The sequence below is a fragment of the Heteronotia binoei genome, chromosome 6 (assembly GCF_032191835.1).
Source record: "Heteronotia binoei isolate CCM8104 ecotype False Entrance Well chromosome 6, APGP_CSIRO_Hbin_v1, whole genome shotgun sequence".
Lineage (NCBI taxonomy): Eukaryota > Metazoa > Chordata > Lepidosauria > Squamata > Gekkonidae > Heteronotia > Heteronotia binoei.
In genome coordinates this window covers 146,975,092-146,999,921 of record NC_083228.1, presented here as the reverse complement: position 1 = coordinate 146,999,921, position 24,830 = coordinate 146,975,092, and the positions used below count along the sequence as shown (strand labels likewise).

Below are 24,830 nucleotides of genomic sequence, written 5' to 3'. Positions count from 1 at the left end.
TCTGGTACCTTTACTAATTTTCATTTCATCTGTAAGATCTGCGTTGATGCACAGCCTTGCACTTTGTTCAGAATATATTGCCTTTATCATTCTTATAAAACTTTCTCCAAGCTCCATTTTTTCCATCACTGCAAACATAAAGTCCCAATTTAAATTGTCAAATGCTTTTTCTGCATCCGCAAAGAATAGCGCTACTTCCTTTTCTGGATGTCTTTCATAATATTCTACAATATTTACAACAGTTCTAATATTGTCTCTTATTTGTCTTTTGGGAAGAAAACCGGCTTGGTCCTCTTTTATAAAATTTATCAAATATTGCTTAAGACGTTCTGCCAGAATTCTTGTAAATATTTTATAATCATTGTTCAAAAGTGAAATTGGTCTGTAATTTTTCACATTTGTAACATCTCTTTCTTCTTTAGGTATCAAAGAAATAACAGCTTCTTTCCATGTATTTGGTACCTTCCCTTTGACTCTTATTGCATTCATCAGCTTCTGTAATTTTGGTATTAATTCATCTTTAAACATTTTAAAATACTTGGCTGTATAACCGTCTGGCCCGGGAGCTTTATCATTTTTCATCACGTTGATTGCTGCCTCAATTTCTATTTTTTCAATTGGGTCATTCAAAATTTTTCTCATATTCTCAGTTAATGGCTCAATTTTTATTTTCTGTAGATATTCATCTATCTTTTTTCTCTTTACTTCAGCACCTTTAAACAGCTTGGCATAATACTTAAAAAATTCTCTTTTTATTCCCTCTTGAGTAACTACGTCTCTTTCATCTATCACAATTCTATTAATTATTTTATTTTCCCTCTTTTTTTTCAGCTGCCACGCCAAGTATTTCCCCGTCTTATTTGCTCCTTCAAACGATTTTTGCTGGAGCCTTTTCAAATTCCATTCTACTTCTTTGTTTAATAAATGTCTTAGTTGAGTTTGCAATATTGAAATTTCCCTTAGAATTTTCTTTTTCCCTGGTCTTTTTCTCAGCTCTCTTTCTTTTTTCTTTATTTCATTTTGAATATCCAGTAGTTGTTTTTCTTTTTCCCTTTTATCTTTATTGTTCAAAGTAATCAGCAACCCTCTCATTACTGCTTTATAAGCATCCCAGACCGTCTGAAAATCGATATCTTCTTTATCATTCACTTGGAAAAATTCTTTAGTTTCTTTTCCTAGGAAAGTCACTGTTTCTTTGTTCTGTAGCAAGTCTTCATTCAATCTCCATCTTCTCAATCTTTTGGACAGTTTTGTAATCCACATTATTGGGTTATGGTCAGTGCCAATTTTAGGCAAAATCTCTATCTTTCTTGTTATGAGGCCTAAATCTCTGGTTCCCCATAGCATGTCAATTCTAGAAAATGTCTTATGTCTTGCAGAAAAAAAAGTATAGTCCCGCCCTTCAGGGTTAAACTTTCTCCATATGTCCTCCAAATTTTCCTGTTTTACTAATTCAAAAAAAGACTTTGGCAATTTTCCTTCTTTTCCACTATTTTTTTTCCCTCCGGATCTATCCAATGAGTTCTCAACTGTTCCATTAAAATCTCCCATTAAGAGTATTTGATCGTAGGTCAACTCATCTAGTTGTTGTGTAATGTCTTTAAAAAAAACATCTTTTGCACCATTAGGTGCATATAGTCCCAATAACAGCGTTTTTTTCCCATTTGATGTTATTTCCACTGCTACAAATCTTCCATCCTTATCTTTAAATACCAATTTTGGCTCCAGGTCTTGTTTAATATAAAAAACTAGTCCCCTTTTTTTCTGGTCAGCTAACGAAAAAAATTCCCTTCCCAATTGTTTGTTCCATAAAAATTTATAATCCTTTTGTTTAATGTGGACTTCTTGCAAACAAATTATATTACAATTTTGCTTTTTAATCCAATGAAAAGTTGCCCTTCTTTTTTGTGGTGAATTTAGTCCATTAACATTCCAAGACAATAGTTTGTAATCCATCATGGTGCAAATTCTTTATTTTCTTCAAAGAATCTCCTCAGTTCTCGGGCATTTGTGATCGTGACTCTCTTCCCCTGAAGTTCAAAGCTCACACCCTCGGGGATTATCCATCTATACCTTGTGCCATTGTCTTTCAATTTTTCTGTCAACTTTTTATATGTTCTCCTGTCATTTATCACCTCTTTTGTGCCTCTTTCGCTTTTTCTAACAAATGCAGGAATTTGCTCTTTGAAGATAAGCGCCTCCAGGGACAGGTTCTCAAGCCTGGTCCCAGGAAAAGAAACCACAGGAGAGATAATAAAGTAACCGTGTGAAAATTCAGACGTGAATGCAGTATTGTTTAGAATTTGTAGCTTTGTTTAGAGAACCTTTGATCTGCCATCTTTAAGTATGCTCTCTGCTGTTACTATGTATCAGTTCCAATACCTAGCTCAATAGATGCATATGGATTATCAGTAAAGCCATGCTTCGTTTCAACTCAAGGACTGGTTAATTTGAAATCTAATTGCTTGACACCTTCCTCCTTTCTCTTCCTAACAGGCAGTGGAGAGATGCTGATCCATCATCTTTCCAGAGTTGTGGAAACAGCCACTTTACCTCTAGTCCAGGTAGGGGAAATGAGCAGGGGACAGCCTGGGTTTCCTCTTACTTTCTCGTGGGGGCTTTTGCTCCTGCAGTTTCTACAATGCTCCAGGTGAGTGAGGTTCTGACCACCACTCCCTTTACCCATATAAACCCATACATCCTATTCCATCCCAGACAACTCCCTTCCAGGGTGCAGTCTCTGCCTGGCATCATCTCTGATGAGGGAATCTGCTTTTTCTTCCAGTGCCCCTTTTCCTTTGAGGAGGTGTCTGTCAGTTTCACTACTGCAGAGTGGGACGTGCTGGATCCGGGCCAGAAAACCCTCTACAGGGAAGTCATGCAGGAGAACTATTGGAGTGTAATCTCTCTGGGTAAGGAGGATCTTCCACAAGTGCCAAAAGTGTGAATTGTTCCGCATGGGATGATGCATGAATCAAACTATTGCACAGCAATGCATCATTTTGAGGCCTCTTCAGATACTTGCCCGGGGGCAACTGAGGCTAGTGTTGTGGCCATCACCCCCAACCAGAGATGGTGTCCTGGCCAGAGGCAAGGGTACGGATGAGAGCCAGCAAGCTAGACATGTTCAGGTGCTCATACAGATTCCAGAGTTCAGTCTCAGAAGTCCACAGACCAAAAGTGCACCAGCCAAAGAGTTGTTAAGAGAAGGGGTAAAACCAGAGAGTGTAGCCCGGAGGTCCAAGGGTCCTGCACAAGCCAGAGAGCCACAAAGCTGAAGTCAAAATCCAAGGTCACACAAAGAAAGGTTTGGGTGTTGTGGTCACAAAGTCTAAGAGGATGACTTATTGCTTCCACAACATCCAGGCTCCCACCAATTCCACCGTTGAACAACTCTTGCTGTTAAAAAGTTTCCCCTAATATCCAGCATGTACGTTCCCTCCCTTAATTTAAACCTATTATTACAAGTCCTCTCCTCTGCTGCCAAAAGGAACAGCTCCCCACCTTTCTCTAAGCGACAGTCCTTGAAATACTTCAAGAGAGCAATCACGTCCCCCCTCTACTTTCTCTTCTCCAGACTGAAGATTCCCAAGTCCCTCAGCCTTTCTTAATGACGTGACCCTCCCCTGCTGCATCAGGGCTGGGTGGTGGCTCTGGATCAGCTGGTGGTGGTGAGTCTTGGTCAGCCTGCAGCTCATCAGCCTCTTTCCTGGCTTCTGCTGACTCAGAGCCAGCCATGCTCCTGAGGAGTCCTCCTCCCCTGAAGATTTCATGCTGTGGTCAGGCTGGCCTAGAACAGAGATACTCAAAAAGACGCTGGAAGGGGCTAGATTCTGATTTCTCTTTTCCTAATGCCGGCCCTTCTAAAACATAGAAAGATTTATGAAGAATGTAAAACCGAGACACCACTAAACAGTGCAGTTTCTACAGCTCAGCAACAGAAAATCATGAAAAGCTCACTGTTTTATTTTACGCATGAAATACCTGATATTAGATAGTACCTCTTGTGAAAGCAAAGTCACCCCAAAGTTGGAAACGACTGGTGCTTGCACAGGGGACCTTTCCTTTCCTTGTTACTACATAAGTATTCCAACTATAGCCTAAATCAGGGGTGTGAAACATGCGGCCTGGGGGCTGATTTAGGCCCTCAGAGGGCTCCTATAAGGCCCCCGAGCAACTGGCTGTCATCTGCTTCCTTCTCCCCATCTCTTGGTTCCTTCTGCATCACAGCTTGCCTTGCCAGGCTTCCTCAGTTGCACAGGAGCTACAGATCAAAGTCTCTGTTTTCTCAACTGGCTGAGGCTCCTCCCTTGGGGAGGAAGCGGGGAGGGGGAGCTTAATTTGCCAGGCTCTCTCAACTGCACAATTGGCAAGACCTTGGGGATTGTAGTTTAATTGTGTGCAAAAATATTGGAATCTTGCCGTGCTCTGTATGAAAGCTGGTCAAAGCTTCTAGTGAAACGGGGGGATATAAACCACTACTTCATCACTGTGTTCAAGACTGCTGTGTCCAAGATTTATCTGCTGTACTAGACTACTTGGGATTTGGAGCTCTACGTGGTTTCCTCAAGAGCTGCTGGACCGTGGATTCCTGTAAAGTTGAAGGACTATTTGTTGAAATTTAAGACTTACCTTTATTTCTGTCCTTCCTCTACATTAAACATAGGTGTTCTGTACATCAGTGTGTGTTAATATAGGATATTTTGTATGAGAGTGTTTCCGATTATAGAATTTGTCTATTTATATTTCGTTGTTTCCTTTTTTGATGCTGGTTGTCACAGAGTTTTCTCTTGTCACTCTCTCAATTGCACAGCAGAGCTGCTGAGCTAAGTCTCTCTTCTATTGGCTGAGGCTCCTCCGCCTCCTGGCCCCTGGGGAAGGAAGGAAAGAGCCAGAGCTTCCTTTGCCCAGTTCCCTGGATCACATGGGAGAGATGCAAAGAAAGCACCTTTAAGACCAATGAGTGCTAACGATTTAAGTGTGTTTTATTTTAAGGGTTTTTTTTGGTTTATCCTTCCAGAAGAATTTATACTTTTGAATTTTTTTCCTTCCCCATATAAGAATGATTTCTCTCTCTCCCCCTCCTCCCCCAAAAGAAGACAGAAGTATAAGAGAGGCTGTACTGGAGAAAGACAGCATCCTCACATCCAGAGAAAGGCTGGAGAATTTCTCAAGGGGATCCCAAGAACACATTTCTTTCCCGAGTGAGCTGGCTGAAAGTGAGTATCCTGCATGGTTATGTCCAGGGAACAGTCAAGGAACAGCCATGCAGCTTTTTTGCTTAACTTCTGAGCAATGTTACATTTGGTACAGTCATGCACCCCGTTGGTAAGGAGCGAATGAGGCATTCTGGAGTCTGGGATTCAGAGAGTTAGGAACTCCTCCTGAGCAAGAACACTGTAATAAGCTTTTCGTCCTCCAGTGTGCTATTTCAGGTTGTGCAATTAGGTTTCTCTGTTTTATTTAGCATTACTGCACCGCTGGCTGGGTGAGAATCCAGTGCTGTGTTCACAGGGCCCCTCCCTTCTAGCTACAGGAGTTTGATCTCAAAGCTTTCTTTCCCGTGCTGCCATGCGAAACAGCAGCAGGTTCATTGTTGCAGTGAGTCTTTTGGGGAAAGCCTTTCAGTTGCTTCTGGGGGTTCCTGGTCCTTTCTGATAAAACCCTAGGCTTCTGCCTTATTCCCTAGTGGGGGGTGGGAGTTTCCTATATTGCAGCAAGGGGCACTGCTGGATGAGTCTCCACATCTCCTGGGATATCCAGCCAGCCAGAAAGCAAGACCCTAGCATCTGGTTTGACCTGTAAGTCTGCCTAAGGGCACTAGAAGAGAGCTAGTTTGTACTGTCTGGTTGGTTATTTTTAAGTCACTTCTTATTCTTTTCAGTTGCCAAGCACCGTCTTCAATAAATCTTTCTGTGTTGTTGGAACCTTGCGTGGCTTCTGGATGGATGAGCCGGGAGTGTGTGTGTGTGTTTTTTGGGGGGTGTAATTGGCATTGCAAGCTTAGCTGTGGCTCTTGAGGGGATGAGGTATCCTTAAAACTAGACACTCTGGGGAAAGCGGGGAGGTGGTTAAGATCAGGGAAGCTGGAGGAGGCTGAAGAACCGTCAGTCCTTTCCACCTGCAGTCACAGAGATGTCTTTGGACCTTACCTGCCTTGCCAGGCGTTAAACGGATGTCTCTCTTTATTCCAGCAGATGATGATCAGAGAAACGAGGAGGGTGAAGAACTTGTCCAGCAGTTGCCAGATCGAGTTCAAGATCTGAAAGAAAACAATAGAAACCGAGGCAGACCTAAGAGAAAGGACGGCAGCTGTATGGATGAGAAGAGAAAAGGAAAAAGGTTTAATGTACATTTTCCAAAGCAGAGAATAATTAAAGCATGTACATCCAGAAAGTGTAGCAAGTACTTCAAAAAGAGATCACAGCTCTTTGTGCATCAAAAAGGACACAGAGGCAAGGAACCTTTTGAATGTTCAGAGTGTGGGAAGAGATTCAATCACAATAGCACTCTTCAATGTCATCAAAGAACCCACACAGGAGAGAAACCTTTTGAATGTTCTGAGTGTGGAAAGAGATTGAGTCACAGTGGTGATCTTCAGCGGCATCAGAGAACCCACACAGGGGAGAAACCTTTTGAATGCTCTGAGTGTGGAAAGAGATTCAGTCAGAGTGGCACTCTTCACCAGCACCGGAGAACCCACACAGGGGAAAAACCTTTTGCATGCTCAGAATGTGGAAAGAGATTCAGTCGAAGTGCGTCTCTTCAGCTGCATCAGAGAACCCACACAGGGGAGAAACCTTTTGAATGCTCAGAGTGTGGAAAGAGATTCGGTCACAGTGGCCTTTTTCTAAAGCATCAGAGAACCCACACAGGGGAGAGACCTTTTGCATGCTCTGAGTGTGGAAAGAGATTCAGTCACAGTGTGTCTCTTCATCGGCATCAGAGAATCCATACAGGGGAGAAACCTTTTGAATGCTCAGAGTGTGGAAAGAGATTCAGTCAGAGTAGCCATCTTCAACAGCACCAGAGAACCCACACAGGGGAGAAACCTTTTGAATGCTCAGTGTGTGGGAAGAAATTCAGTCTGAGTAGCCATCTTCAGCAGCACCAGAGAACCCACACAGGGGAGAAACCTTTTGAATGCTCAGAGTGTGGAAAGAGATTCAGTCAGAGTAGCCATCTTCAGAAGCACCAGAGAACCCACATAGGGGAGACAACTTTTGAATGCTCAGAGTGTGGAAAGAGATTCGGTCTCAGTGGCCTTTTTCTAAAGCATCAGAGAACCCACACAGGGGAGAAACCTTTTGAATGCTCAGAGTGTGGAAAGAGATTCATTCACAGTGGCCCTTTTCGAAAGCATCAGAGAACCCACACAGGGGAGAAACCTTTTGAATGCTCAGAGTGTGGAAAGAGATTCAGTCAGAGTAGCCATCTTCAGCAGCACCAGAGTACCCACACAGGGGAGAAACCTTTTGAATGCTCAGAGTGTGGTAAGGGATTCAGTCGGAGTAGCCATCTTCAGCAGCACGAGAGAACCCACACAGGGGAGAAACCTTTTGCATGCTCAGAGTGTGGAAAGAGATTCAGTCGAAGTGCATCTCTTCAGCAGCACCAGAGAACCCACACAGGGGAGAAACCTTTTGCATGCTCAGAGTGTGGAAAGAGATTCAGTTGGAGTGGCAATCTAAAACTGCATCAGAGAACCCACATAGGGGAGAAACATTTTGAATGCTCCGAGTGTGGAAAGAGATTCAGTCGAAGTGCATCTCTTCAACTGCATCAGAGAACCCACACAGGGGAGAAACCTTTTGAATGCTCAGAATGTGGAATGAGATTCACTTGGAGTGGCACTCTAAAACTGCATCAGAGAACCCACACAGGGGAGAAACCTTTTGAATGCTCAGAGTGTGGAAAGAGATTCAGTCGAAGTGCATCTCTTCAACTGCATCAGAGAACCCACACAGGGGAGAAACCTTTTGAATGCTCAGAGTGTGGAAAGAGATTCAGTCGAAGTGCATCTCTTCAACTGCATCAGAGAACCCACACAGGGGAGAAACCTTTTGAATGCTCAGAGTGTGGAAAGAGATTCAGTCGAAGTGCGTTTCTTCAGCAGCACCAGAGAACCCACACAGGGGAGAAACCTTTTGCATGCTCTGAGTGTGGCAAGAGATTCAGTCGAAGTGCGTCTCTTCATCTACATCAGAGAACCCACACAGGGGGGAAAGTTCTTTGAATGCTCAGAATGTGGAAAGAGATTCAGTTGGCACAGATATCTTCAACAAATCAGACCCCCAGAGAGCTCCTATCAGGCCTCCAAGCAACTGGCTGTCATCTGCTTTATTCTCCCTCTTTCTTGCTTCCTTCTGTATCATAGCTTGCTTTGGAAGGCTTGCTCAATTGCCCAGGAACTACAGAGCAAACCTCTTTTCTCCATTGGCTGAGGCTCCTCCCTTGGGGAGGAAGAGGTGAGAGTTAGGGCTGCCTTTGCCAGGCTGGCTCAATCACACAGCAGAACTACACAGCCAAGCTTCTCTTCCTTCTATTGGCTGGGGTCCTCCCCCTCCTGGTCCCCTGGGGAAGGAAGGAAAGAGTCAGAGCTTCCTTTGCCCAGTTCTCTGGATCCCATGGGAGAAATACAAGGAAAGCACCTTTAAGACCAATAAGTGCTAATGTTTTCAGCATATTTTATGGGGTGTGTGGTGTGAGCCAAGGAGATGGATGCTTGAAAACGAAGCTCCGAGTCTACCCCCTATAAACCTACTTGGCAAAGTGCCCGGCTTTATTTTTTCTAAGGCCTCGAGAGCATCATCTATTTCTGCAGGCAAAATGGCGTTGGGAGGTGGGAAAAACACACCGGACGACCTAGCGTTGTTCAGATCCGAGGTAATGGAAGCTTTTAAGAATTTAGAACAGAACATGACTGATAAAATTTCTGCTATGATCCAGCCACTCTGTCCAAATTGTGGAACTTAAAACATCCTTAGAAAAAGTGACAGAGACAGCCGATTCTGCTCTTAACATGGCTAGTATGTCTCAAGATGACGCACAGTACTTTTATAAACGGGACGAATGGCCTACAGATAAAATTATCACGCTTCAAAACCAATTAAAAATGGGGAAGTTAAGTTAGGAGATCACACTCTGCAAGTCCTACAAGATTTGTCACCGGAAACTTTGCAAAGGCAGAAGCCATTGAAACCAATTATCAAAATTCTAAACAAGGAAAACATTAGATATCGCTGGTTTGCTTCATATAAATTGCAAGTCTCAACTCAAGAGCAATTGTTTTTGGCTAGAGATCTTGACTCCAGAATAAGCTTGCTACAAGATTTGAATCTCCCCATTCCTACCGGTCTTTTGGAAGCAGCTTCTCAAGATCATCCATTATCTTCAGACACTAGATGGCATTGTGTGCCTGTGAACCGCGCTAGTCGCCCTAGAGCTCCTAGATGTTAAGACGCTGGAACTGTTTCTATGCTGAAAATGGTTTGTTTACTTTCCTAACGAAGGCAGAAACATGACTTTACAAGACTTGCTTTAGTTTAACTTTGACTTTTATGAAAGGCTTGCCTGGACTTTCGTTTTGTTCTTCTTTTACATGTATACTTATACTTCTAGATTTTTATAGCCTTTATTACTATTACTACTATAATTTCTTTATACAGTTTTCCAGTGGACACTTGTTGTAAATTCACCCTAAGCAATGCCAATGGACATTATCAACTTGGTGTTGTCTGTCCTGTGTTTGTTTTGAGGTATGTCTGTGGAAGTATGTTGTGTCTACAAAATGATATGCATTGTGTTATGGGGAACAGTTCTAGTAACTCTGTTATAGTAACTCAGTTATAGTAACTTTGAAATTCCTTTTTCTTTGTTTAATCTGCTGGATGAAATTTTTTGTGGAAGAAGGTGACTGCAATGTTTGGAAGGTGATGGGTTCAGGAAAGTGTGATTTTGAGTGTGTTCTTTATAAATACGATGTTTGCTATTCCTTGGTGTGGTTGTAGTTTTGCATGGGAGATATGAATTGTGTGGTCTGGTAGACTTACAATGTTGCATAATCTTCTTGTGTTTTAATGAAGTTTTAAACCTTTGATTCAAATATTAATTACTGATGTTTGGATGTGTATGTGTGGGAATGATTGTGTTCTGTTTTATAATGAGTTCTTGGCATTTCATCTTTATTTATAACATGTTTAGCTATATATCTATGAGACTGTTTGGATGCAAGTATGAAAGTGGAGTGTATGGGTATGTATATGATTGCTGGTGTTTTAATGTAATAGGTGTCTGTTGGTTTTCCCTCTTTCCTTTGTCCTTCTATTCTTTATCAATTTTGGGCAGTTTTGGGGATGAGGTTTGGGCCTCCTCCTAATAACTGGCTAATTTTGGTGATGAGAGTGGGAAAAGGTGGAATTCTACCTATGGTGGCAGTATGAGTATACCTATAATCAGTAATTACACCTCAGTGGGAAAAGGGTGTGGATTCTAATGCAATAGGCTTTTGAGTTCTGTCGTTCACTGTTCTAATATTGTATTATTCATGTTCCTCTAGAAGGTTATAATGAAAGGTTTTATATGTTTGGCATTGTTTTATTTCACTTGCAAAGTTCTAAAATGCTGGGTTGATATTGCTTGTTACAATCATATTAGGGGTGGGGGGACGAATAGCCTCTGCCATTTCCCGTCAGAAGCCTGACATAATTTTTCTGCAGGAGACTCATCTTAAGGGTATCCAGCCTAAAGTTTTTCAATCAAAATTTTTTGCTTACCAATTTCAGGCTCACGGATCCTCCAAAACAAGAGGAGTGGCCATTTTGATTAGTAAATCAGTCCGTTTCACTCTTGAAAACACTTCAATTGATCCTAGTGGCCGTTATATTTTTATTAACGGGGTTCTTAATGGTCATCCCTATACTCTGGCATCAGAGTACGCACCATATGAAGGGCAAATTGCGTTCATTGAAGATACGTTCACAAAACTCTAAAATTTTCATACAGGCCCTATCATTTTGGGTGGGGATCTTAATTACGAAGTCAATCCTTCTGTTGACAGATCCCAAACAAGCCTTTCACTTCCCTCTACTAACCCTAGATCTCAACCACGAGGTTTGAAACTTCATAAGGATTTAGCTAAAGTCTTCCATTCTTATAACCTGTCTGCCATTTGGAGGCTTAGGCACCCGACTGAATGGGACTGTCAAGTCGGCAGATTCAATAATGAGTCTTTGCAGAAACAAAGTATCTAGTTTATTGATATCATGGCTCTCGACTACAGTAAGATTGAAAGACTAAAGATCATTCAGTAGAATGCAATCATATAAGGTACACTTCAAAGGGATTCTTGAGGGAGGGGTACTATGCAGGGCACATTCACACATTGATGTTACAATTTCTTTCTCAGGCCTGGTTTGGCCTTGAGCGTCTCTTGGCTCCAACCTCCCCCGATGCCAAGCCTGAGAAGGCACGATAAAACTGTTCACATATTCCCATTTCAAAGCAAGGCTACATAACAAATGAAAAGGGGGGGGGGGGTGAGGAGAGTTCAAGCTAGCAGCAATGGAATACAGTATGGCTTTACCCAGGATGCTTTTCTCCTGAACCAGTGATTGGGTGCAGGCTTGACCAGAGTTAGGAATAGACTTGACAGGGACTACACCTTTTTTTCTTCTCGTCATCAAACCTACTCTCGAATAGATTTTCCCTTAGTTTCTGACTCTATTTCTAATCTTTTTTCTAAGGTGGAAATTGGTCCAATGATATGGTCAGATTATGCATGGACGGAAGGCTATATGACAGAGAATGCTGCAGCTCATTTTAATTTAATTGGAGACTTGATAGAAAACTCCTTTCTATGAAGGAGCTACCGTTGGCCACCCCTGCATTAAACTATCTCTGTTTGCTGATGACCTAACGCTTTTTGTTACTAAACCTGATACCTACTTACCTGCTATATTTAATTTATTATCTATATTTTCCTCCATTTCTGGCCTTCGAGCTAATCCATCAAAAACTATTCTCTATCCAGTCAAAATCTCAGATGCTCTTCAAGATTCTATTGGAAATATTTAGGGGTTAATGTTCCCCTAAATTTGGGAGTCATTTTTAAGGTTAACCATCATCTGTTGAATAAGGATATTCTTAATTTGCAAAAGAATAAGAATTCTTCCTTCATCCTGCAAATGGGCAAAATCAGCCACTCTATTTTACACAGAGAGTTTTTTCTCTTTAGAAAGGAGTGACAGTTGGCTATTTTAAATGAACCAATAACAGTGAGAACGAAACGTCTGGAAGGAAAACTTTCTCCAGTAGAACACAGCACTTGATCCCGAAAGATTCTACAAACCCTAAAGACAAGACGATTGGCTTTAACGCAGAACAATATCCATTTGACAAAAATGTTTAGGTCCTCAAGAAAAACTAATCTCTAAAATATATGCATACTTACTACAGATGAAGACGCAAGATGAAGTTGTAAAAGATTGTATGGTCCAATGGGCAAAAAATTTGGGTCATAATATTATGTTAGAAGGATGGAAGAGATTGTGGAAATTCAATATTAAATTAACTAGGTCAGTAACTTAAAGAAAATTTGTATAAAATGTTTTACAGATGGTACGTGACCCCACAGAAGTTGTGTAAGATGTATGCTAATATATCTAATAAATGTTGGAAATGTGAACATAAGAGAAGCCATGTTGGATCAGGCCAATGGCCCATCCAGTCCAACACTCTGTGTCACACAGTGGCCAATATATATATATGTGTGTGTGTGTGTGTGTGTATAGGCCACTGTGTGACACAGAATGTTGGACTGGATGTGCCATTGGCATGATCCAACATGGCTTCTCTTGTGTTCTTATGTAACTATTGGAAACCAGACTGATTGAAATTTTTTCTGGTAAGTAACTAAATTTTGTAACCCTGGAGAGAGATCTAATTTACCCAACACAAAATTATTCCAAATAGCGTTATACCATTCCTCCAACCTGGGCCCTTTTTTCTGTCTCCATTTACATGCAATTTCTATCTTAGCAATTGCTAATAATGTTGAAAGTATGCCTTGTTTTGTTTTATCTAACTTGTTCATTTGACTTACTCAAGAAGGACAGTTTCTGGGTTTCTACTGATTTGTATTCCAACTATTATATCTATTTGTGAAAACACCTCATTCCAAAATCTTTTAATTACCGGGCAACTCCAAAAACTACTTGACCACAGCCCCTTCAACATTTATTTTTTACCCCTTTATAGAATCGAGAAAGTCTCACAGGGGTAAAATGCCATCTGTATAATATTTTAAAAGCATTAAATTTAATTGTAGGTATTTTGGAGTTAAACCTTGGTGCTTTCCAAGTATCTTTCCAGTCCTGTACAGATAGTCTACCTTCACAATCCTTCATCTAAGCTTCCAGAGCTGTTCCTGGGGTTTTCTTTTGCAAGCCAAACAATTTATACAGTTTAGATAAAAGTCCTTTGTGTTGTTTATCCCGATGCTTTAAGAGTAATTCAAATGGAGTCAGTGGCATCTGCCAAGACCTGATTATTCCTAGGGTCTCTAACAAATGTCTAATCTGATAATAATTCAACCAGGAAATTTTTTGTTCTGTTTTTATCTGTAATTTATCCTTCGGGATAACTTCAGGCTTGGTGTGTGGGCAGGAGGCTTAGGAAGGTGTAGAGGGGGGCTGTTCTGCGCACTGCCTGGGTTGAACCCCAAACCAGAGAGGTTGCTGGCAGTTAGTTATGGTCGTTTCCTGCTGAAGAAGAAAGGGTGTGTCTGTGTGTGGCCAGAGGGCTCCTGTGCCACACCCGTGGACCGTATTTCAACTGGGGATGCTGGCTGGTTGCAGTGCCTGAGAGCCTTGTTTGTCAAGGGTTTTGAAGTACAGAAGTGTTTTTAGGAGTTAACGAATAGGCAAAAAGAAAGGGCTTATAAACTTTCCACAGACAGTTCTACGCATACTAAGGGGCAACCACTAAAAAGGACCTTCTTCATGGAACTCAATTCTGAGCCCTTCACACCTGGGGCAGCCAAAGGAGCAGAGCCTCTGAGACGGCAAAAGAGTGCAAGGTGGCTCGCAATTAGCTTTCTTCCCTGGTGTGCTTTCTTCCTGGTGTTTAGCAGGGTTTCTGCTCAACAGACTTCGTGTAACCCATGGCATTTTCTAATACGATATTTCATTCTTCAGGAGAGTTTTTTGTCAAATTTTGAAGAGCGTTTGAGTTCACTGGCATCTTTAAGATCAACAAAGTTTTATTCAAGGTATAGATTTTTGTATGCATGCACACTTCAGATACATTGAAGTAGAAGTTACCGGTCCATACATATGGATAGAGGATGTGCAGTGAATTAGCATATGGTATAATGAAGATTAACATCTTCATTATGTAAGGACCAATAAGAAGGTTACTTTATAGGGTCACCGTTTGTTTAGATTTAATTCTAGGGGGAAACAGAGAGAAACAAATATCTCAAAGTTAGATGTTTCTGTGTAAATAACTTTCTTGATTGTGGAATGCTGAGCGTAATTAACTTAAGCCCTGCTGTTACGTTATCATGATATCCAGTCCTACAACAGCCCTGAGTTTCCTTCTAGTTGTGACAAGAGCCATGAGGAGCTGGTTTTCAGCCTCCCCAAAAGACATATTTGCTGTAGATCTAACCAAGTGAACCCCACAGTTCAAAGGGGGACCCCCATGGCTTTTGAAAGAGGTTCTCTTGCTTAACACTTCAGGGCTACTGAAGAAATACAAACAATTTTTTCTGCCAAGGGCCATTTGGATATTTATAACATCATTCACGGGCCATACAAAATTATCAACTTAAAAAACAGTACTCTGCCAAGGGAGAATGATTCAGGCCGGCAAAATTAATGCAAATAATTGTTTTTCTATTTGAAGTCATGTGGGGGCAAACCTAATTCGGAACATGCACACACACACCCGCCCAGCCTGCCGTCCTAGACAAGTGTAACGGTCCAAGGCTTTTTTTGTAGAAAAAGCCCAGCAGGAACTCATTAGCATATTAAACTACATCCCCAATATTAGCATATTAGGTCACACTCATTAGCATATTAGGCCATCTGGGATAATCAAGTGCAAATTGAACTGGTAGTAGCTGGCTCCCACCCCCCACCCTCCCTTCATGCTGAAACTGCAGCTGCTCTCAGCAGACCTTTAAAGGCCCCCACAGACCCCGGCAGCAGTCCTTCACAATGCCCACCACTCAGGCTCCACAGAAGAAAGAGACAAACAGAGAGGGGAAGGAAGGAAAAATAAAGAAATGGGAAGAAAGGGAAATGAAATGGAGGGAAGGAAGGAAGGAAGGGAATAAGGGAAATAAAGAAATGGGAAGAAAGGGCAATAAATGGGGAGGAAAGGAAAATAAAATAAAAATGGGGAGAAAGAGTTAAGAGAAACAAAGAAAAGGGGGGAAGAAATAGAAAGGGAAATAAAGAAATGAGGGGAAAACTTACCTAAACTGTGACAGTGACTTTTCCAGGCCTTGCAGTAGTCCTGGCAGGCCAGCTGGGCCCCAGAGAAGCCGCTGCGCAGTATGGCTGAGCCCCACAATCCCTGTTGGCCAGCTGGACCCTGGGGAGGCCACTGTACAGCACAGCTGGGCCCCATGATCCTTGCCAGCTCTCTGGATGTCAGGGAGGCCGCCACAGCGCTTGGCTCAGCCCCGAGAGGTTTGCAGCCGGCTCCATCGAATCTGCAGCCACTGTCTGAAGCCAGAGAGGAACTCTAAGAAGCAGATGGTGGACCTGGTGATCCTGGAGAGGTTCCTAGCCCTCCTGCCCCAGAAAATGCAGCGCTGGGTCAGGGAATGTGGGTCGGAGGTTCAGTCACAATGTCACTCTTCAACGGCATCTTCTTCAAGGGTTGCCAACCTTCAGGTGGTGGCTGGAGTCAGAGATCTCCCAGGAAAAGTGATCTCAAAGCAACTGAAATCAGTTGGCCTGGAGAAAATGGCTGCTTTGGAAGTTGTACTCTGTGGCATTCTGCCCCACTGAAGCCCCTCCCTCCCCAGGCTCCCCCCCCCTCAAGTGCCCAGGTATTTCCCACCCTGGAGCTGGCAACCCTAGGGAACACACTCATGATGATTATGAGTTAAAACATCTATTTATGTAAAGTTCAGCACAAGAAAGGCTGAGGGAGAGACTATTAGACTCCATTCATTTGTCTGTTTGTTTCAGACCCTTCTAGACCATCTTTCCACCCCCATAGTGTCCCCAAACCATTACAGCAGCTCAACAGAGGTGGGGTGTGTGTGTGTATGTGTTGGCAACCCAACTCACCTTCCTTCTCCAGCTGATGTTGGCTGCTGCTGCTTCTTTGTCCATGCAGACCTTTCTTTGCTTTCACTGCTTCTAGTTTGCCAAGGGGGGGGACTGTAATTCTGCCCAAGACTCCCTGCAAGTCCCGTTTCCTCTGCGGCCCCCACCCCCGCCATCGCAGGGAGGGGCATTTGCATTGGGGCTCAAAAGCCCGGTCTCTTCCCCCTGGACCTGCAAGGGCTCCGGAATGCCAGCTGCTCCTCTTCCCCTTCCAAGTTGGCCTCTTGCATGTGAAAAAAAGCATTTATTTCCCACTGTCCAAGGAAACTCGCGGCTGAGGCATTGTTTCCTTCCCAGGGCACCCAGAAGAATGTTCTTTTCACATGGAAGAGGGATGCCAGGAAGCGCAGGAAAGGGACTGAAGGGCTCCATGGTTTCTGATTACTGAAACCTTTATTAGGCATTTATTCGTAGGGACCCAGATAATAGGAAGTAGGGGGCAGTAAAAAGGTGAAGGTAGTCCCCTGCGCAAGCACGAGTTGTTTGTGTCTTTGCATCACAACATTTTCACAGCAGACTTTTTATGAGGTGGTTTGCCATCGCCTTCCCCAGTCATCTACACTTCCCCCCCCCCAGTAAGCTGGGTACTCATTTGACCAACCTCAGAAGGATGGAAGGCTGAGTCAGCCTCGAGCTGGCTACCTGAACCCAGCTTCCGCCGGGATCAAACTCAGGTCATGAGCAGAGAGCTCGGACTGCAGCACTGCAGCTTTACCACACTGTGCCATGAGGCAGTACAATTAAATTGTAAAAGAAGATGCCATTAAAACTGTAAACATCCAAATTTAGTATAAAACCAAGGATGGACTAAAGAAATAAAAGATCCTGTCAATACTTCGTTTTTTCCCTGTGCCAATTCACCCATCCTACTTAATCTGATTATTGCCCAAAAGTGAAAATAAACAAGGAAATAATAATATTCGTTGAGACATGCATATAAGTAGACTAAAGACATACTTGTTTAATGTTAAAACAACACAACTCTTACTTTCCAGCTCCATGGTCACAAGGTGCATTAGCAACTGAGGCTGATCCAGACTGGGAAGTGACAACTGTGGGGAAACTGTTTGTGTGTTTATAGCATTCCGGATGCAGCCTCGATGCTTTGTGAAATCCTGAAGAATGCTTCTCCAGGCCGCTTTGGCCAGGGATCCTGGCGGTTTTTGCCACCTTCTGGGCATGGAGCAGGGGTCACTGGGGATGTGTTGGCGGGGGAGGGAGGGATTGTGAAATTCCTGCCTTGTGCAAAGGGTTGGACTAGATGACCCTGGAGGCCCCTTCCCACTCTTATGATTCTGTGATCCTAAAATAAAATTAGGATTTTTCTGCTATCCATCCAATGTGTCCACAATGTATTCAGGTGTAGGTAGGTTTTCTCCCATATCTAGCAGAGAACCTTCACCTTCCGGGATCCTGATGAATTCTGTGTAGCTCCAAAGCTCACATAAGAATCAGTCAGAAGACCACTTCATATCTCACAGAAGAAGATGGTATTGGATTTCTACCCTGCCCTTCACTAGGAGTCTCAGAGTGGCTTCCAATCTCCTTTCCCTTCCCTTCCCCACAACAGACACCCCAAGAGGCAGGTGGGGCTGAGAGAGCTGAGAGAACTGTTCTTCAGAGAACAGCTCTGAATGAGCTGGTGACTGAGTGAGGGTCACCCAACTGGCTGCATGTGGAGGAGTTGGGAATCAAACTTGGGTTTCCAGAGTATAGTCATTTGCTCCTGACCACTACACCAAACATGGAGGGCATTTCCACGGAGGAATACCCATGGATCTCCCATGTGTGGTTTTGAGCTTATAGATTGTTCCTGCAGAAGCTCCCAGGTTCGAACCCAGCATCTCCAGTTAAAAGCACCAGTTGGTAGGTGCTGTGGAATACCTTTGTCTGAGACCCTGAGACTGACAGTCTGAGTAGACAACGTGACAATGATGAACCGGGGGGGGGGGGGGGGGGGGGGCGGCTCTGATTCAGCATCAGGCACGTTCATGTGTGTTCAGGCATTCCAGGGCACCTTTATAGGGGCAGCTCCAAACATGCTGCTGAAACACTGGGAGCACACAATTTTGATAACGGGTGCATTACACCATTGAATTCCACTCTATCTGCAAACTGGCAGAAACGCTTAAAGTTGGATGTTGCACATCGTGGCAGAACTGTGAGAATTTAAAGTTCAGAATTTGTATGGACTGGATAATGACTAAAATTATTCCATTTATGTGTATTCAGCACACAGGGATTCAATTTTGATTTGGAGTGAAATAATATTTTACAGTATTGAAGTGTTCAGCGTGTTGTGAATTTATAGCTTTACACAGTGTTTTGTTTGTGATCGTTCGGCCTTCTTTTCTGTTTTCTTACAAAATTAGGACCAGGCAGCCCTCTTTGCGGCCCCCAAACCAGAATTAAGAAGGAAAGTTGGCACTGAAACATGGGCATTCCTAGCTTCCATAAAGGTTGGACCACACGTGAATTACCTGAGGCCAGTTACCTGATGATGGAAGGGACTGCTGCTCCATTGCAGGCATAAATGCAGTCTGTGCTTGAAAGCATCAGTGCACCACTGGAAGGCTTGTAAAAATCCCCAGAACAACCCTGTGAAGTAGGCCAGTCCGCATGTTTCAACACCCACTTACAAAGAGGAATTTTTAAAATAAAAGATTTCCACCCCTGCCCATCCTGTTCACCACATCAGCTGTGACTTCCCCAGCCCACTTCCTGCCTTGGAGGAAAGGAGACGGGGCTTCGAACTTCAGTGGGGAGACCAGGAAGCCCAAGACACAAAGACGTCCCTGCAAAGGACGCAGGAGGTCAGCTCCTGTTGCCCTTTGGCCCATTCAGTCGAGTAACGAGGTGGCCTGGTATATCTTATAAATAGGAATCGCTTTGGAAGCCGTCCTGAGCCTGCTTCGGCGGGGAGGGCGGGATATAAATAAAATAATATTATTATTATTATTTGGGGGTGAGGGAGAAAAATCGAACTTTGGGGGGTGGGCTCAGGAACAGACTCTGATTAGCCTCCAGAAGAGCTCCAGTCCAGTCACCAGTTTAAAAGGTCTGGTGTATGAAAGAGAGCAGCTGCCAGTCAGAATGATGGGCACTCTTGAGAGATGAATGGTCCTTCAGCACAAGGCAGAGTGCCCCTCCCTCTTTCCACGCCCAGAGGCTCATGGCTCAGTGGTAGCAGAGCATGCCTGCTTGAATCCTGGCACCTCCAGTTAAACGGACCAGGCAGTGGGTGATGTGAAAGACCTCGGCCTGAGACCCTGGAGAGCTGCTGCCAGTCTGAGCAGACAACACTGGCTGTGATGGGCCCCCGCGCTGGGCGGCTGCCTGAGAGCATTGAGGACTAGCACCATCTGTAGGCTGAAAGGAAAGGTGGGATTAGGGGAGCTAGGGCTGTGGCTCAGGGGCAGAGCATCCACTTGGCATGCAGAACCAAGGTCTCCTATTCAACCTCCAGTTCAAAGACCCTCTTGGAGAGTGAATGATGTGTGTCAAGTCGGCTGAATTCAATAACGAGTCTTCGGTTGAAACAAAGTAACGAGTTTATTGAAAGCAGAACTGGAGACCATGATATAGATTGAAGGACTGGGGTACATAGATATTAACCAAGTATTTAAGGTATAGATCAAAGGATTCCTACGGGGGCGGGGCACTCTATGCAGTACATTTTCACACTAGGATGTTACTCTCTCATTCCCAAGCCGCTGCCTCGGCACTTCACACCCCTGCAGACGCCCGGTTTGAGAAGGCTCTGTTATCTTATTCACATATCAGCATTTCAAAGCAAACTACACAACAAAGGCATCGCGGAGAGGGGGGCAAGGAAAGTTAGCTAGCAGCATTCGGGCTCCCTGGAAGTTACCCAGACTCCTTCACTTCAGAACCAGGCTTAGCCCAAGTATTGATTAAAATACAGCAGACTTGACAATGTGAAGGACTCCTGAGGTCCTGCAGAGGCCCTGCCAGTCTGAGTGGGCGATACTGCCCTGGATGGACCAAGGGGAGGGGTCTGATTTAGGGAAAGGCAGCATCACAGGTGGGTATCACAGGAAGTGAAGGTGTCTTCCTGAATGCCCAGGGAAACAGATGCCAGGCTGCCTCTCTAGGATTCTGGGCACAAAAGTTATGCTTGCTGGGCAGCCCAAAGTGCTGATGACACCCCCCCCCCCCCTCATGTGGGTTTCAAGGATTAATCCTTCCCTTGTTTGTAAGAGGAAAAACTCTCCTTCCTTCTGCCCCCGGTGCAAGAAGGCCCCTCCCAGGCGTCTGGGACCAGCCCCCAAAGGCAAGAAGGCTGCAAGGCTGAGCTCTCCCTGCAAAAGGGGCGGTATATTTTTCTCTTGTTCTGCAACCCAGAGGAGTCCAGGCATCCGGGAGAGCTGCAGTCCCGGCAGAGCAGAGGCCGGACCCAGGGGGCGCTGGAGCCCCTTCCAAAGCACTGCTGCTCCAGAAGGGAAGGGAAGGAGGTTTGCATGCCCAGGCCCAGCCTTTGCAAAGGGAGCCCCGGAACGGAAGACGTGCAAGCTCTGCTGCGGGGGGTGGGGTGCTGCGCCGGTGGGGCAGGAGGGGCCGAAGGAGAGAGCAACAGAGGCCTCCTGCGACCCTCCCCCCGGTTGCAAAAGCAGCAGCAGCTCTGAGCGCCACGAGGGCCGGAGGAGGGGAAGGCGAGGCGGCCAGGCGTGTGGAAGAGCTGCAATCCCGGCGGAGCAGAGGCCGGACCCAGGGGGCGCAGGAGCCCATTCCAAAGCACTTCTCCGGAACGGAAGGAAGGCTTGCATGCCGGGCCCGGCCTTTGCAAAGGGGCCCCCGGAACGGAAGACGTGCAAGCTCTGCTGCCGGGGGGGGGGGTGCTGCGCCGGGGGGGCAGGAGGGGCCGAAGGAGAGAGCAGCAGCCGGGCCTCCTGCGACCCTCCCCCGGTTGCAAAGGCTGCAGCAGCTCCGAGCGCCACGAGGGCTGGAGGAGGGGAAGGCGAGGCGGCCAGGTAGGGAAGGGGGCCTTGCAGCACCCAAGGGAGACGGGGGGGGGGGAGGCGCGCCTGGAGCCCCCTGGATGCTGCTGCCGCCGCCAAGAGGATCAAGAAGGGCCCTTTGCCATTCCCCAGACTCCATCCCCTCGCCTGTCTTCTGCTGCGGGGCTACCTTGCTGCACCCCCCTCCCCCCGCCCCCTTTCCCCGCACACCTGAACTGCCCGGGACCAGCTGAGAGCCAGTGGGGTGTCGTGCGGTTAATGCAGGGACTCTTATCTGGGAGAGCCGGGTTCGATCCCCCCTCCTCCAGGGAAGCCTTTATGGGCCTGGATCCTTCTGACACTTCAGGCTTGAGGGGTCACCCGTCAGTGCCCCCCACCCCGTGGTGTGTGGGCAGGGAAGTTGAAGAGGGGGGCTATTCTGGGCCCTCCCTGGGTTGAACCCCAAACCAGAGTGGTTTACTGGAAGCTAGTTATGGCCCCTTCCCACTGACCAGCAAACTACCATACGACATAACAAAGATGCTTAAGAGATGCAAGGACCAAACAGGGATGGCAAGCTCAGTTTACCCGGTCGCCGTTTGTTTGAATTTAATTTGGGGGATAATCATAGAGACGCAAATGAGAATTGGAGATAGATATGTAAATGTATCTTCTTAACTGCAGAATGTTGAGAGTAATTCACTGAGCCCCTGTGGTTACGTTATCATGATATCCAGTCCTGCAACTGCACTGAGAGTTTCCGTCTAGTTGTGACAAGAGCCATGAGGAGCTGGTTTTCAGCCTTCCCAAAAGACATGTTTGCTGGAGATCTAACCAGGTGAACCCTGCAGTTCAAAGGGGGACCCCGTGGCTTTTGAAAGAGCTGCTCTTGCCTAACCCTTCAGGTCTCCTGAAGAGATACAGACAACGGTTAAGCGGTCACCAGTCCCCCTGGTCCTTTTGCGGTTTCCCTTAAGAATCAGCCCCTTGGACAGACTGAACCCATATAATGAGAGGCTAAGCTTGTAACATCCGTAAAGAGCCCAACAGACACAATTGACTTTTCCAAAGAATGAAGCAGGCATGTCTAAAATAGCTTGCTATGTCGTATAACAAAATTATATTAAACCAGGTCTACAAACCACAAGACCATTTTATTTCTGATCTACCAGGGGAATTCTCATTCACTTTCCTTCTGATAATGTTACTGTCTCTATCTCTTTACAGTCAAGTGACTAAAGGCATCTCTATTAAATCGGCGGTGACCTAAGAGAAGGGGAGGGAGATGGAAGAGCAGGACCCCGAAGGAGCTGCAGCTGGCAAGACAGCAAGCAAAGGCCCCCCTCCCACCCAAGCTGGGGGTGGTGGTGAAGGCTGGGAAAGCCCCGTGCCAGAGACACCTTCTCAGGTCACGGAGATCTCAGAGGTGCATGGCCAACACTTCCGGCAGTGCCAGTACCGTGAGGCTGAGGGGCCCCGAGAGGTTTGCAGCCGGCTCCATCGACTCTGCAGCCACTGGCTGAAGCCAGAGAGGAACTCCAAGAAGCAGATGGTGGACCTGGTGATCCTGGAGAGGTTCCTAGCCCTCCTGCCCCAGGAAATGCAGCACTGGGTCAGGGAATGTGGGCCGGAGACCAGTTCCCAGGCGGTGGCCTTGGCCGAAGGCTTCCTCCTGAGTCAGGCCGAGGAGAAGAGGCAGGCAGAGCAGGTGAGGGGGTTTCCTCCAGCTGGGTTCAATTCAAGCAAGGAGATTGGAGCTAATTCTAAAGTTTCCCTGAGAGATATTTGTCCAAGTGTTAATCATCTGAATGGGAGATTTAACTGCCTCCTTCACCAGCCTCCTCTGCTAGAGAATTTCTTATCACTCCAGATGTCTCACTGGGTCTGCTGATGGAAGAGTGCAGAGTCTGGGAGTGGGGCAGGATCCCTTCCTTGGTCTCTTCTCCGTTCCATCTCTTCCCCTTCTCACTCGCTGCTCTTTCAGATGTGGGGACCATCCTTGGAGAGAGAAGCTCCATTCCCTGAGGCAGAACGAGGTTCCTTGGAGGAAGGGCAGAGGGCGCAGGCCCAGGAGGGTGCCCAAGATGCCCTCTCTTGGGGTAAGGACTCATTTTGCTTGTTTACAATTGGGGAACCCTGTGGATGTGATGGGTGGAGAGTTCACGTCTGGAAAAGAATTCAGTACTTCTTCACATAACACACAGCACTGAATGTCCACTCACTGTGAATCTTCTCAAAGGGGGGATTAGACATATTCACTGAAGTTCCACTATCTGTCATTCTTCTGAAAGGCTATTAGACAGAATTATATAGGGCAGTTCCTCCCATTAATTAGAATATTCATGTCTCACCTTCCTTCCAAAAGAGGAACTCGGGGTGGCTCAAAAAAGGAAACTAAAGTTAGACAGACGTGGGCAGAGCTGTTCATCCAGGTGAATACAGGGAGCCTCTTCCTTCTGGGCCTTCACTGAATACTGAAAACCAGTTTGTAGGGAGCAAATAACCATGGGAAAATTCTGCTTCTGTGCCTGTTCTTACAGGGGCACCTGGCAGGCCGCTGTAGGAAATCAGGTGCTGCAGGAGGGATGACCGGCTGTTTCCTCAAACCCCAGAGATTTGGGGGAGGGCCTTAGGGTGAAGTTTGGAACAGATATTACCCTAGATTCTTCAGAAGCGCTCAAGTGGGTCTGGATTTTGGGCTGAATGTGAGGGTGACATGTCATGTGACATCATTTCCGCCCCCATTCCAGACTCAAGAGCCCAGCTGGCAGGAGAAGGGGATTCATGGGCGATTGATCTGATCCAGCAGGGATGCTGTGACCTTTGGAACTCCAGAGTTCACAGGGAACATTTTCACGTCTCACAGAAGTCTCAAACATGTTGGCAGCATTTATCACCCCCTGAGACTCATGGTACTTCTCTTCTGCCTCTCCCACAGTTTAGCAAAAGGTTGTGTTGAGTGTGCACAGCACAAGGTTTCCAACTCCTGGGAAGGGAGTATGTGAAGTGAGCAACAAACAAGCAAGTGGAATAAGAGTCTCAACAAACAGCCTTCCTCCTTTCTCTTCCTAACAGGCAGTGGAGAGATGCTGAACCATCATCTTTCCAGAGTTGTGGAAACAGCCGCTTTACCTCTAGTCCAGGTAGGGGAAATGAGCAGGGGACAGCCTGGGTTTCCTCTTACTTTCTCGCGGGGGCTTTTGCTCCTGCAGTTTCTACAATGCTCCAGGCGAGTGATGTTCTGACCACCACTCCCTTTACCCATATAAACCCATACATCCTGTTCCATCCCAGACAACTCCCTTCCAGTGTGCAGTCTCTGCCTGGCATCATCTCTGATGAGGGAATCTTCTTTTTCTTCCAGTGCCCCTTTTCCTTTGAGGAGGTGTCTGTCCGTTTCACTACAGCAGAGTGGGACGTGCTGGATCCGGGCCAGAAAACCCTCTACAGGGAAGTCATGCAGGAGAACTATTGGAGTGTAATCTCTCTGGGTAAGGAGTATCTTCCACAAGTGCCAAAGGTGTGA

General features: G+C 45.6%; 2 protein-coding genes across 2 annotated transcripts in view; both read left to right on the top strand.

Annotated features, from left to right (window-relative positions):
• The window catches only part of LOC132574415 (zinc finger protein 420-like), a 27,947-nt gene extending 5,373 nt beyond the window's left edge, over positions 1-22,574 (top strand). Inside the window, exons 2-8 of the mRNA XM_060242775.1 lie at positions 2,634-2,650; positions 2,793-2,912; positions 5,097-5,219; positions 6,198-6,342; positions 6,454-8,221; positions 20,712-21,337; positions 22,532-22,574. Of these exons, the coding sequence (XP_060098758.1) occupies positions 2,634-2,650; positions 2,793-2,912; positions 5,097-5,219; positions 6,198-6,342; positions 6,454-8,221; positions 20,712-21,337; positions 22,532-22,574 (2,842 nt within the window). The remainder of the gene's footprint in view (positions 1-2,633; positions 2,651-2,792; positions 2,913-5,096; positions 5,220-6,197; positions 6,343-6,453; positions 8,222-20,711; positions 21,338-22,531) is intronic.
• LOC132574414 (zinc finger protein with KRAB and SCAN domains 5-like) lies at positions 22,532-24,830 on the top strand. The gene is made up of 4 exons (XM_060242774.1): positions 22,532-23,012; positions 23,289-23,403; positions 24,380-24,447; positions 24,669-24,830. Exons 1-4 carry the CDS (start codon positions 22,590-22,592, stop codon positions 24,828-24,830), a joined length of 768 nt encoding a protein of 255 aa, XP_060098757.1. The 5' UTR covers positions 22,532-22,589.